Source organism: Triticum dicoccoides, chromosome 5B, assembly GCF_002162155.2.
Source record: "Triticum dicoccoides isolate Atlit2015 ecotype Zavitan chromosome 5B, WEW_v2.0, whole genome shotgun sequence".
NCBI classification, from domain to species: Eukaryota; Viridiplantae; Streptophyta; class Magnoliopsida; order Poales; family Poaceae; genus Triticum; species Triticum dicoccoides.
In genome coordinates, this window is record NC_041389.1 from 624,338,681 (window position 1) to 624,353,306 (window position 14,626).

General features: G+C 45.4%; 2 protein-coding genes across 3 annotated transcripts; both read right to left on the bottom strand.

The window, feature by feature from the left end:
• Positions 1–600: 600 nt before the first annotated feature.
• On the bottom strand, positions 601–5,006 carry LOC119312143 (YTH domain-containing protein ECT3-like). The gene is made up of 9 exons (XM_037587880.1): positions 4,876–5,006; positions 4,386–4,465; positions 4,124–4,280; positions 3,925–3,980; positions 3,339–3,767; positions 2,370–2,933; positions 2,046–2,258; positions 1,668–1,814; positions 601–1,261 (listed from the first exon to the last, which is right to left on the bottom strand). Exons 1-9 carry the CDS (start codon positions 4,904–4,906, stop codon positions 1,007–1,009), a joined length of 1,932 nt encoding a protein of 643 aa, XP_037443777.1. The 5' UTR covers positions 4,907–5,006; the 3' UTR covers positions 601–1,006.
• Positions 5,007–9,610: 4,604 nt separating this feature from the next.
• On the bottom strand, positions 9,611–13,574 carry LOC119312144 (YTH domain-containing protein ECT4-like). Of its 2 annotated transcripts, XM_037587882.1 has the most exons (10): positions 13,433–13,574; positions 12,958–13,034; positions 12,725–12,866; positions 12,455–12,510; positions 12,253–12,364; positions 11,906–12,165; positions 11,105–11,635; positions 10,804–11,016; positions 10,498–10,644; positions 9,611–10,174 (listed from the first exon to the last, which is right to left on the bottom strand). In XM_037587882.1, the coding sequence occupies exons 1-10, from the start codon at positions 13,455–13,457 to the stop codon at positions 9,974–9,976; spliced, it is 1,764 nt and encodes a 587-aa protein (XP_037443779.1). In that variant the 5' UTR covers positions 13,458–13,574; the 3' UTR covers positions 9,611–9,973. The 2 variants fall into 2 exon arrangements, with proteins under 2 accessions (XP_037443779.1, XP_037443778.1); XM_037587881.1 differs by having other exon boundaries at positions 11,906–12,364.
• Positions 13,575–14,626: the final 1,052 nt, after the last annotated feature.

The following is a 14,626-nucleotide window of genomic DNA, read 5'->3' on the forward strand; positions in this document are numbered from 1 at the left end:
CGAGGGCAAGAGGATCCCGCCGTCGCCGACACCACGTTGGCTTCGCCCGGCGACGGCAGGGAGGGGGAGTGGGGCCCCAAGTCCGGCGGCTAGGGTTAGATCACCCGGGTCGCCCGGGGAGGGAGGGAGGGGGAGGGCCGGAGGGGGGCGACAGGAGGCACTTGAAGGGATATCTTGAAACTAAATATGTCTCGTGAGTGTTAACCCTGTTAACCCAAAACTGTCGATCTTCTTTGTGAACTTGATTGGAAATGACAAAAAAAAAATCTGAAATTTTGGACAGAAGAATCTAAAATACAGTCTGAAGCCTTGGCCCCAGCAAGTTTTGTGATGTAGTATGATAAAAGCAAACAACGTTAGAACAATTCACAGGTACAAACTCTATCACTGGCGTTCTCATACACTAGTTCGTTCTCTGTGTGCAAGTGCTCATTAGTCTTTTCGGAGATGAAGATCATAAAGTTCACAATGAAGACATGCAACCCCTGGCTTTGCTGTTACCTTGGTGTCGCCACAACAGCAGAATTTTCATCTCGGGCAAATAATCTACTGAAAAGCAGACCGGCGTGGCAAAGACAGCATGGCAAAAACAATACTCCGTACTACTGAAAAACTGCTAGCATTCACTTCCAATATAAAAGATGCACCACAATCATAATCGTTGGTTGCACAAGCCTTACACATCTAAAACCCCAGCCCTAGGTACAACTCCTAATGCCATTTCGGATCTCGAAAACACCTCACCAGAACAAGAACTGAGCTCTAATCTCCTTACCCGCCCCAACCACCAGACTCCAGAAATAGCGAAGATACTACAGAAGAACAGAACCACAAAAAAGAAAAGCCTCTCATTGAATCCTGAATCGCCTCAGACTTGCACCTTTCTGCAACCCACAAGCATATCCAACTAGCAGAATCTTGAATTCCTTCAGCCACGGCAACGCTTCCTCACCCTGTATAAGCTGTCCTCCTGGAATGGATGATCAAATGACTTGAGCAGCGGAAATCAACAGACAGCTGCGACCGCTGCCGGGCTTGCGTCTGTTGGGGCAACACCATTTACAGCCCCTGCCGCCACACCGTTTTCCACCACAGGGTTTTTCTCTCCTAGGACCTTGAGTTCCTGCAGCCCCTGCTTTGCATCGACATCTTGATTTTCAGTGTTGCTGGTAGAAAGCGGCTTTTTGTTCATCATCCCCTGCTTCCCATCGACATCTTGGTTTTCAGTGTTGTTGACAGAAAGCGGCTTTTTGTTCATGATCTGCAAGACCAGTAAGGGATGTTACAAAGTAAGTCCAGCATTTCTCAAGAGTAGAAGCTTGATTGGAATCTTTTCGAGAAAAAGAAACTTGATTGTAATCACACTAGACTAGGTACAAATTTCAGAAGGATGCCATGGAATTCACCAGGATCAAGCTGCCATAACAAAATTGCATTACAAGAAAATGAATATAGACTAACAGGTACTTAGTCCTCTTATCACACATATGCTGCAAACACTTGCATGGTAAAGTAAAAGGCACTCATATGCTACACCAAGGTAGTTCTCGGTAGTTCAGACTTCTGGGAGGTCCAAAACAGTGTACTCGTATGAAGAATTGCAGAGAAAACTATCTAGTCATAAGATTCACGAGTTTATTAGATAAAGGATCCTGCTACCCATGTACCTTCTCCAGTGGCTGCTGTCGCTTGGATTTCTTCTCTTGCATTATCTTCTCGCGGTTATCATAAAAGCCAAAGTCATCCAACATGGATGTCTTGCAGACATGATCCTTGAAAATCTTTAGCACCTGAAGCCCTTGCTCAAGCCTAACCTGTAGACAACACGAGAACGCAGGTCAAAAACCTACTGAGCACAGCATTCATAGAGCTAAACATGCAAATTTTTAAGAACAAGATATCAATTTTAATAGACCGTAGTGTGATTGATCCATGTTCATATTACATGATGCAAAAGCACAAAAACAGACTGCCATGGTGTGCCACCAGAAACTTTACTTAGGAGATTGGCAAAAGATGGAAGCATTTAAGTCTACAGTTCTCACCTCCTGAGTATCTCTGCTGTTTGTCACTGGTTTGTTTTCGTTATACTCAAGAATAATGTGCTTCAATAGAGTGTTGGGAATGTCCTTTACAATGTGCCACTTGACGGGGAAGCAGCCAGTCCACTTGTCTTGCTGCCAGTATTCAACTGTCTTGTTAAAATCAACCTGGCCAACCATCTCAGCAAGTCCAATGAACTGACCACTGGTGTTGACCTGAGAAAAAAGAGGAACAGGAAAGATGCATCAGATCAGCAACCACTATGAAGACAGTTCAGATAGAAAAAAACAAGCTGTTTTAGCAGCACGGAACTATTATGCACTTACAGAGAACAACAGAAATACAGGTGAATTGCTTGATTTGTCTTTAGCTGCTTGATAAGCAGCATCAAGCCTTTTATTTCCACTGGGGGTGCTTGCCCAAACATTGTACTTGATGCTCTTGTGAACATCATCCTCGCTGTAAGATTTTATAATGAAGAACTTGGCATCTGAGTAAGTTTCAGCAAAGTCAGCCTTATTGTACTGACCCTGCACAACTGCATTTGAGGCATCGCCAGTAGGAAGCTCCTGTCCTTTTGCAGGTGCAACAGCAGCTTCTCCAGCACCCTGCTCATTTTTAATGACAGTGCTTCTTGGCCCTCTCTTCAGCTCATTCAAGCCATCTATGTTCTCATTACCGAAACGATATGATCCATAGGTTTTTGGTCTGGGCTTGTACTTTCCATCTGACAGTACATTCCACCCACCATACATACCAGAGCCATAGAGGTGAGATCCATACCAATAGTCAGGTCCATATGCATTTGCATTGTACATGACACTAGAGTACATGGAACTCATGTACCCAGGTGTCTGTGGCCCCATTGCTGAGTTTTGCCCAAGCAATCCCTGCAAGATATGTCTCCATGTTAAGAACAGGCTATTTCAATACATAAAACATATGAGCTTACAGATATGCAGAATACAAAATTTTCACTTTGACCTGGCAAAATTAATAATGGAGTGTGCCCTCGGATAACCCCAATGATATGCAGCTAATTACAATGACATACATCACAAACCATCCAAATAGGTGCTTTCACAAATGGTATCAAACCATATTGGTAGGATCAAGCAACAAGCAGCAATACTCGAAATTATTGAAAATATATAACTACTCATAATTGCTAAAAATCTGTGATGCAGACATCTGAACAAAGACCAGAAAGCTACACAGAAATAGCTCTCTGGGGAAGGACAATATGCACACCAGAATTGAGAAAGCAGTAACGAATTCTGATTCTTCGACTGTACCTTGGTTTTAGGATTAGAAGCAGTTGATGTAGTATTTCCAACAGGGAGTTTCTGCTGAGTATGACCACCATACGATGGATAAGCAGCTTTATCACCATGGTTCTGATAACTAGCTGAACGCCCACTTGGTTTCACGGGGTATGTCGTTTTCTTCAGACCTGTTGAACCATCAGTGCTGGTTGAATTGGCTTTGGAAGCATCCACTAATCCAGGCTTCTGATAAGCAGCAGGTGCAGCAGAAGCATCCTTCTGCGGTAAAGGATCTGATTTGCCAGCTTTAGGCATGTATGCTGGCTTAGTGGTGCTGGTAGTCTGTGGCTGGAGATACGTGGACGGGTACTGGTAATGCTGAGATCCGTACATCTGCGCATCATACCCAGACGAAGCAACACCATACTGAGGATAGCAATACATGTCCCCATAAGCACCCTGCAGAAAACCAACAGGCTAAACTAAGTCATCCTAACACACTTCACATGCAGCGAAAATCTTCAAGATGCTTTACAGGTGGCGATTAGTTCATCCGATTAAAGCATGTAAACCCAAGTGTCTGCAAGGTATGTAAAGTAGAGGATATAACACTCACAGGGTTAAGTGACTCTGCTCCGTCAAGGCCCACATACACTGAATAATCCCCCCAGCCTGCAAATCCCAAAAGGCATTGCTATCAGACTACCACCAATTTCATATGAAAATCTGTGATTTAACTACAAATTCACACTGCTATAATAACCAATTCAACAGAAACAGACAGCAACAGGGTAAATGGTTCCTTGGTGCCTCACCTCCATAGTAATACTGGTAGGCGTCAGCGCCAGCACCATACATGTTGGCATTCTTGTAATCCTGCAGCCCCATGGCTGGCCACTGCCCCGTCGACGCCACCTGAGGGTTTGGAGATGCCACCACGCCGTTCATCCTGCCATTGGGCGCTGCCGAGACCTGCACCGTGATACAGATTCAGACTATGGAAAGCCCACTACAACAACACCATCACGGCCGTGCAACAAGATGGTACAGACCATAGAGAGAAGCGGCGGGTCATACCTTCCTCTGCGCCTCTTTGCCCTGGCCGGCCACGCCGCCCTTGGGATCCAGCGACAGCTTGTGCAGCAAATCCGCGGCGTCTGCATCACGGCAGGTCAAGGGGGAACCGATGCGGACATGTCCGAAATCCAAACAGGCAAACTAATAATCCGGAAAATCACGGGGCTTGGGTGAAATTCGAAGCGCCAGGAGCGAGTACGCCCCCAAAAACACACGGAACAAAATCCCCTACGCAGCCGGGGCCGCAGCCCTCACCCCAGCGAGGAAACACGCCTAAATACGGGCTGCCCAGCAAAAACCTCCGCGGGCAGACCCCTCCCGAATCCCGGCGGGAAACCTCCGCGGAACCGAGGAGACCTGACCGGGCACCGGGAGATCCGGCCGCGGGCGACACGACACGCCGCGACACCCGCCCGAAAAACCCAACGGAAATTCGGAGGGAAAAAAACGCAACCAAGCCAGCGGAACAGCGCGACGGGCAGAAGGATACGGTCGGCGGCGCGAGCGGCGGCGGGGGCCATGGCGGCGGTGCGGTCCGGCGCGGCGCGGCGCGGGGGGTAAAACCCAGAGAAACCCTCGCGGTGGATGGGGGGCGGGGTGGGGTGGGGGAGGCGCCGCGGCGTGGGAGAAAAGAAAGAAAGGCGAGGCGAGAGAAACGAGTGGAGGGAGGACGGCGTTAAGTATTTCGCGTAGCCGTGGGGTTTGGAGGTTTTAATGCTTTCCTTCCCTTCCCGCTTGCTTTGGAATTTTGCGATCGGATTTATTATTACTGCTCTCCGTCCGTCCGTCCGTCGACCGATCCATCGCGTGGGCCCCCTGGGCCTTTTGGGCTTTTCGGTGGAGGACAAATAAATGGGGGGGCCGCCTCCGTGCACACGTTTCGATCTGCGACTGACTGACCTGTTAAATCCGACAACCATCGAGAGAAGCTCGAATCGTTCCAACCATCGAGAGGAATCCGACAAGGAGATCCAATCTCCTCCTACTTATTTTTGATTGCAGCAGAGGGCCTTTCGTGCCTCCTTAAATCTAGTTCTTCGTCATCGTTTGCAGGTATTCAAGTGGCCCCAACGGCTCCCACCGTTAACCACTTGTTGTTTGCAGATGATAGCCTGTTGCTATTCAAGGCCAATGTAGAGGGTGCAGGTGTGGCATCAAACTTGCTCGAGACCTACTGTGCAGCTTCGGGGCAGAGAATCAACCATGATAAGTCTTCAATTTTCTTCAGCAAGTCGTGTCAGGCTGCCTTGAAGGAATCAATAAAAAACACCTTGCATGTGCACAAGGAGACTTTGAATGAACGCTATTTAGGCATGCCAACCGATGTGGGACGCTCGAAAAATGGCACGTTCAAATACTTGAGAGACCGGGTTTGGGAGAAGATCAAAGGATGGATGGAGAAGCTTTTGTCCTCAGCAGGTAAAGAAGTGTTAATCAAGGCTGTGGCCCAAGCGATACCAGTCTATTCTATGTCCTGTTTCAGATTGCCAAGAGGCCTTTGTGAAAATATAACTTCAATCATACGACAATTTTGGTGGGGAAGCAAGCAGGGGAGAAGAAAGCCCGCATGGGTGGCTTGGGATATTATGACAAGCCCGAAAAGTTTGGGAGGATTGGGATTTCGGGATATGGAGATCTTCAACTTAGCTCTCCTAGCACGGCTTGGAGGCTGCTAACGGGGGAGCTAAGCTTAAGTGCCAGGATTTTAAAGGCCGTTTATTTTCCGGAGGTTTCTATTCTTGAGGCGGAGCTTGGGTCACACCCTTCTCAGGTTTGGCGCTCGATCATTGACGGTCGGGATGTTTTGATACAAGGTACTGCGAAGAGGATTGGAGATGGCGAGTCCACTTATATCTGGAGACACAATTGGATACCGAGGGAAGGAGTAAGAAGACCCATCACATCGCTAACGCAAAACCCTCCAGTTATGGTCTCCGAGCTTATAGACAGTACCACGGCATCGTGGAAGGAGGAGCTGATTCGAGCAACCTTTGCTCGGTTTGATGCCGACCATATTCTGAAGATACCACAGTGTACTCGCAAGGTTGCGGACTTTTGGGCTTGGCAGGAAGAACCAAAAGGAAATTTCAGTGCTCGCTCCTGTTATTGCATGATTCTCAGAACAAAGCACAAACGGGAGGCCTGGCTGAGCGGAGAAGCGGGAACATCTATTGTGCAGCAGGAGGCGGACAAGTGGAGTACCATTTGGCACATGCAGGTTCCATCGAAACTTCGCATGTTCGTTTGGAGATTGGCGAGAAACTCCATGCCCACTATTGATTTACTCAAGCATCGCAATATGGCTACCGAGGACAAGTGCCCTTTGTGCGGGGCGGTTGACTCTTGGAGACATGCACTCTTTACGTGTCCGATGTCAAGCGGTGTTTGGGCCTTAGCTCCGGAGGATTTGGTTCATCATCTTGTGGATAGAGTGGAAGAACATCCCAAGGATTGGCTTTTTGCTATGAGTGGAGTTTTGAACGGAGATATGTTTGCACACATGATTGTTATTATGTGGGCGATTTGGCGAGCCCGAAGGAAAGCGATCTATGAGGACATCTTCCAATCACCGCAATCTATTTATGGATTTATCACAAGCTTTCTTGATGACCTGAGATATATTAAGGCAAGTGAACCTCGAAAGACCGTTGTCAAAGCTACAAGGCCAACCCAGTGGCAGGCTCCGGCCACGGGATGCGTGAAGATCAATGTGGACGCGGCCGCACCAAGGCAGGCTCGCTTCCGGGCTGTGGGTGCAATCTGCAGAAGCTCAGATGGTCTGTTTTTGGGAGCTTCTGCGCTGATCATGGAGCATATTGGGGACCCGGAAACGCTAGAGGCCATGGCGATCAGAGAGGGACTTGCACTTGCGGAGGACTTGTACCAAAGGCGCATTCATGTTGCATCGGATTGCAAGAAGGTACTAGACTCTCTGAAGAAGGAGGACGCATCTCCATATGGTGCTATTGTCCATGAAATATTAAGCCATTTTGTAACTTTCGATATGTGTAAGGTTAGCCATGAATTTAGGAGCTCAAATTATGAAGCTCACAACTTAGCGAAGCATGCTCTATCTCTCGGGGGTGGACGCCGTGTGTGGTTAGGCCATCCCGGAGATCTTTCTTTCGTCCCTGTAAACATTGTGACGAATCAATAAAAAGCTTCGTGAGTTGTCTAAAAAAAAAAGACTGACTGACCTGTGAGGCTGCTCACAACTTCACATGATACTGCTAAAAAAACTCAACAGCACTGAGAAACAAAAACATGTACCCTCGTAGAAAAGGAAACAGCATCATGTGGTTCCACTACGAATTTCAACCCCTGTGTGGTGTAAGAAACAAAACTGTTCACCAAAAGTCTCTTGGATACGATGTCTGCTGAGTACTATGCGTGACAGCGTGAGTATGTTTTTGTTTCTTTTTTGATACATGTGCATGTAAGTACGTTTTGTTTCTAGCACCCAATGATGGGAAATGGTTCACGGCTTTCCGAGGTGAGAAAAATAGGCTCTGAAATATACATCCATTCCATAAAAAATACAAAATATGCATCTATCTTCCTTCTCTTTTGTAATAAAACGATTTAAAGATGACACGATTTATCCCAACCCCTACGGTTTGTTATATCCAAAACGAGAAGAATTTCACGGTTTTCAGTTTTCAAAGGCCTGTGGACATGAGCAAAGCAAGGGTCAAGGCCCGAAATTCGTAGTTCCATCGTAAATGGCTTATTATAAAGATCTAAAACAATATGGAGAAAAAAACATGTATTATTCTAAAGATTTAAAATGTGCGGACAAACCACCGGAGCAGCAGAGCGGTGAAAGAATATGGTCGGCGGCGAGGGCCATGGAGGAGGTCCGGGTCACGGCGCGTGCCGGCGCGAGGGATAAAACTCAGAGAAACCTTCACGCTGGATGGGGAGGGGAAGGGAGGCGCCGTAGTCTGGGAGAAAAGAAAGAAATAAAAAGGGGAGCAAGCGAGAGAAACGAGTGAAGGAAGGATGGTAATTAAGTATGTCATCATGGGGTTTCGAGGGTTTTAATGCTTTCCTTCATGCTTGCTTTGGACTAGTGTTGGGGGCCCGATTGCGCGTCGCCTGAGATGAAGGTGTGTGCTTGTTTCTTCATCTTTCTTGAAGAAAAAAAAGAAAACAATACCCTCAGCTCCATCTCACCAAAAAATAAACTTTTCTGACATTAGCCAAACAGCAAATGACACGTGACCTTCACATCCATCTTGAAAAAAAAACTCATTTCCATTTGTGGGTGCCACTTGGTATAGCTGGTTGTTTGCCCTTCCTTCCCTTTTATTAATGGGTTTAATTTTTGTGCTTTATTGCTGTCCATAGATTGATCGCATGGCCCTCCTGGACCTTTTGGGGGTGGGGGCCCGCTTTCGTGAACAGATTTTGATCTTCTTTTCTTTATAAGGTGCACACGTTTGGATCTGTGACTGACTTGTGAGGTGCTTCAGAACTTCAGGTGATCTACTGCTCAAAAGAAAAAAAGGTGATCCACTGCTCAATAAACTTAACAACAACAAAAACTAACTTCGAAATGACATTAGTGATCTAAACATTCTTATATTTCTTTACGGGGAGAGAGTACCCTCCTATACACTTGTAAAAAAAACAGGTGGTTCTAAGAATTTCATTCTTGTTTGTGTAAAAAAACAAAATTGTTCACCAAAAGTTTCTTGGACACGGTATCAGCTGAATACCATGCGTGACAGCCTGAGTACGTTTTGTTTCTTCTACCCGATAATTAAAGAGGGTTCAGAACTTCTACAGTCTGTTATATCCAAAATGAGAAGAACTTCACGGTTTTATTGGCGCCATGAAGACACGGTTCAAGATTGCTGGACGATAAACAATGGAGGGCACATCAAGAAAGTCTTGCGTCTTTCACAACACTGCTCCACCGACCACCATTATTGTTGCCAAGATTTCCATCTTTGGGCGTATGGCAAGTCTTTTGCCTTGTTTCAAAAAAAACTTCACGGTTTTGAAAATGTAAAAGAGAGGTTCCAAAATTCTTAAACATTTTAGATGTTATATTCGAAAGATATAGGTTTTTCTGAAGAAAAAAACATGTGCAGTTACACTCATTTTCAGAAATTTTTGAAACTTCTCACACCACTTCAGGTTATTATTTTTCAAAACTGAAAGCTCAACGTAGGCCAAAAGTCGCACAGAAGTTTGTTGAAGAAAACATGAGACGCATCTGACACATAGTACATAAACACTGAAACAGACAAGTTACTTCTTGCAAAAACAGTACAAATCACCACACCTAGGTACATTTTCTACCGACGACAAGATAAAAAAAAGACAACACACCACCACCCCAGATCAACAAATGATGATCTCTATCTCCTACCAGCCGAACTCAACTCCAAGATAGAGAAATAATAATACAGGGGGGAAATCTCAAGAGAAACCTAATCATATCCCTCAAACTTTCTGCAAAAACACCTACGGAACCCCAACAGAGCCCTGATTGCCTCCAACAGTTGAACTGCGCCAGCCTCCTCCAAAACTCCCAAGCTGTCATGTCACCTTACTCACAACTCGACAGACAAAAAAAATCAGCAGCCATTTGCGACAGCCAAGCTTGCGGCTGTGGGGTTAGCATCTTTCGGGGCAACGCCGCTCACGGCAGCCGCCACCACATTGTTTTCCGCCGCAGATTTGTTCTCTCCGGTAGCTTCAGGCTTCTGCGATTCCTGCGCATTGCCGGAATCATTTTCAGTGTTGTCAACAGTAGGCAGCAGCTTCGGACTCGTGATCTGCATAATAATCAATAAAAGAAGTTTGAATGAGTAACATGACAGTTTTAACAACTTCAGCCTTTCTAATAGGTGATAAGTTGATTGAATCAGGGAAAGGACTCACGCTGAAAGGAGGTCATGCAAATTACCAAACCGGAAAATGGAAGTCCTTGCATTTTACAAGGAAGGTGGCTACAACACTGCTCACACCACACACAAAAAAAAACTAGGAACACTCTAGAATGGGATTTAACTGCAAACTAAGCTAGCACAAAGAATTACCCTTCACCAGATCTAAGAGGCGCGCACCAACAACCTAAACTAATGTGCTATGTATTTACCTTCTTCAGTTGATGCTGCCGCTGTGATTTCCTCTCTTGCATTATCTTCTCACGGTTATCATAAAAGCTGAAGTCATCCAGGATGGATGTTTTGGAGACATGATCCTTGAAAATCTTCAACACCTGAAGGCCTTGGTCGAGCTTGACCTGCAGTAGGTATGGGAAAGAAAGACATTAAGCACAGTTTGACACCAGCATGCAAAATTTGCAAACACCTATAAAGATGTCATAATAACAACAGCATGCATGAGACTTATTATGGCTTCTTGGTGTTTCAACAATGAAATGTACAGGCACTATTCTCACCTCCTGTGTATCTCTGCTGTTTGTCACTGGTTTGTTTTCATTATACTCGAGAATGATATGCTTTAACAAGTTGTTGGGAATATCCTTGACAATGTGCCACTTGACAGGGAAACAACCAGTCCACTTGTCTTGCTGCCAGTGTTCCACCGTCTTTTCAAAATCAACCTGGCCAACCATCTCAGCGAGACCAACAAACTGCCCACTGGTGTTAACCTGAAAAAGAACATCATACTCGTCAGCTTACCACAAACTTGTTGATAATGCAAGACTTCTAAAAAGAGCACAAGATCTGAAAACTTACAGAGAAGAGAAGGAACACAGGAGAATTGACAGATTTAGCTTCTAGATAAGCACTGTCAAGCTTTCTATTTCCATTAGGTGTGCTGGCCCAAACATTGTACTTGATGCTCTTGTGAACATCATCCTCGCTGTACGACTTAATAATAAAGAATTTGGCATTTTCGTAAGTGTCAGCTAAGTCAGACCCGTTGTACTGATCCTGCACAACTGCATTAGAGCCATCAGTAGCAGAAACATCCTGTGCTTTGACAGCTGTCGCAGCAGCAGGTACAAAGCCCTGTTGGTTATTAGAGAGTCCACTCCGTGGTCCTCTCTTCAACTCATTCAAACCATCCAAGTTTTCATTGGGAAATCCATACGATCCATATGCTGTCCTCCCTCGGGGCTTGTATTTTCCATCCGACAGATTATTCCACCCACCATACATTCCTGGCCCATAAAATTGGGATCCATACCAAAAGCCACCATAGGCACTGCTGTTGTACATTCCATTAGCAGCATACATTGAAGCCACCGGTGAGTTAGGTAAACTCTGCAAATAATTCCATTTAAAAAAATCAGTATCTAAATGTACAAATTAATACAGCTGCAGGTTATGTTGAATTCACCAATCAACAGAAGCAGTCAAAGTGCAAGGTGACATGGCAGGAACCAAACTCAGTAAAGCACAAGCATTCGGCAAGCCACAGAGGTGCAGACATTAAACAACAATGCTTAAGAGTTACTAATATTCTGTGGCACAAGCTTTTGAGAAATGATCAATAAATAAAACAACAGGTTTAGTGGCAACAACAGTACATACCATCAGAGGAGGAAGAGGTTGAGTATTCTGATTCTTTGACTGAACCTTGCTTTTAGGATTTGAATCAGTTGAAGTAGGATTGCCACTAGAAGGCTTCTGCTGTTTTCCCTGGTAGATTTGGCCACCGTACCATGGATAAGCTGGTCTGCTACTTTGGTTCAGGTAACTACCATTGTTCCCACTTGGGTTCAGTGGTGTGGATGTCTTCTTCAGACCTTTGACCTCATCAACGCTGTTTGAAGTGGCTTTGGGAGCACTGACTACAGCAGGCAGCGGATCAGCAACAGCAGAGGAAATATCCTTTGATGGGGCTAGCTTGTCAGTTTTAGACTTGTATTGTGGCTTACTGGCAGTATTCTGGGGCTGGTGGTATGATGATGGGTACTGATATTGCTGTGACCCATACATCTGACCATCATGCCCATATTGAGGATAGCAGTACATGTCACCATAGGCACCCTGAAAACCAATATTTGACGTGTCAATCCAAAGAGGGCCAGTCAATTGCAATTGCCAAAAACCTTGTGATGTAGGAGGTGTAATACTCACAGCGGTAGGTGTTTCCACTCCATCCTGATTCAAGTACATGGAATAATCACCCCAGCCTGCAAAGGAAAAAAACGGTGTAAATAATATTATACCAAGATGCAGTCTATGTAATTGTGCTTGTAAGTGACAAATACTACACAATCATCCATATACAGGGTAAATCATTAAAAAAATGCAGTGAGATTCCGTATAAAATTGCAAGCATGTTACTAATTCACCAGAAACAACATAAACTAAATAGGAGTAGCACAATTTGGCATAGTGCTTCACCTGCGCAGTAGTAAGCAGTAGGGTAGGCGCCATAATACATGCTCGCATCGCTGTAGTCCTGTGGATTTGCCAACTGCTCGGCCGCCCTTGGGTTGCGAGTCGCCGCAACACCATTCAGCTTGCCGCCCAGCCCTCCGGACGCCTGCAAATGAGAAAGCGGGCAAAGAGATAGATTCAGCACACGGTGATTCAATAAGATGCGATATTGTGTTGCAGAGAGAAGCGGATCACACCTTTTCCTTCGCCGCCGGCGCGTCGATGGCTTCAGTCTTGGCATCAAGGGATAGCTTCTGCAGCAAATTCGTAGCCTCTGCAGCAAGGGCGGTCAAGGGAAACTGACACAAGCGTGGACTAGAGATTCGGAGCAAAGATTCCAGATTTCAGCGAAGAAACGGCACGGTCAAAAACACCACGAGATCACTTTCCTCGCAGGAAATCACACGCCTTTCGAGGAGAAAGCGGGAGCACCGGACAACAGCCGCAAGAAAATAAAACAGAAAATAAAACCTAATAATTCTAGCAAGTAAATCGGCTTGGAATCGTCCAGAGCACCAGGAGGGTGCACTGGAGCGAAGAAATCAAGCAAACCACCGGGAGACCCGAGCAAACTAGCCGTCAGAAACCAACCAGAGAACTCGAAAAAAAAGCAAAAAAATGAGAGAAGGCAGGGGGGACAGAGGTGCGGAATATATGTAGGTATAAGGATACGGTCGGCGGCGGCGGCGGCTGCCATGGCGGCGATCCGGAGGAGCGGGGTGGCGGCGGCGGCGCGGGGAAAAACCCTGGGAGAAACCCTAATACGTTTGGTAGGTGGGAGAGGGGGAGGAGAGAGAGACGGAGAGGAGAGATAAATAATTCGGCGACGGGTTTGGATGCTTTGCCTCGTGTTTTCTATGGCCCGGACCGTAGGCCGATGTATTTGGGCCTAGGGCCCATTCCGTTCGCAGCATGTTCTCCTCGTGACCTCCAAGTCAGATCCTTCGTCTAAGATGTTTTGGATATTTCAGCATGGCCTACATTCAAACTGAAATGAATGAACAAATACACCAAAACATGTCTACATACATTCAATTCAGAAAAAACTTAAAACATCTTATATCTGTGAATGGAGGAGGTAGTTATTACTTCTCAACATAAAAGAATTCTCTTATATTTAAAAGTAAGGGCTAAACGGTTTATATGTATCGACATGATTTTTCTTAAGGTAGTTTTTCCTAAGGTAAATAGTGCTCCATCCGATCCATATTACTTGTCACTGAAGCGGATGTATCTGGACGTATTCTAGTTGTAGATGCATCCATTTGAGCGACAAGTAATATGATCGGAGGGGGTGCCTTAATTGAACTAAAAGGAGATTACAACATAGCTGGTGAACCTACAAGCATATGTGTTTACTATGGTTACATCCATATGATTTTTCATGCATAGAACATAATATTAGGGGTGCGCGAGGAGAATAGTGGGAGAAAAAGAATGGAAATAAGAAACAATATACCGAACAAAATCCTTTGCGCGTGGACAACATGCTGACACACTGGGAGTAGTCATGTCGGCTTTGTCGGGGGAGTTGACTATGAAAGGGGCCATACATGTGGGGCCACACGGGTAATACGGATGAGGCTCTACATGCGCACAGATAGTTCCAAGTGGGGCCGCACAGGTATTTTGTTTTTTTCTAGTTTTTCTTCAAAAAGACCATAAAAGGTGGGGGTCACAAGTTTGATTATCTAAAAGTTCGTTTTTTAAAGATCAAAGTACGAATAGTTTAGAATACCAAAAGTTGTAATTTCAATTTTTAAAATATCGAAAGTTGAAAACTTGAAAGTTACAAAAAATAGACAATTCTCAAATTCCAAAGGTTGAGACAAAAAATCAAAAGTTAATACTACATTTTTCAAAAAT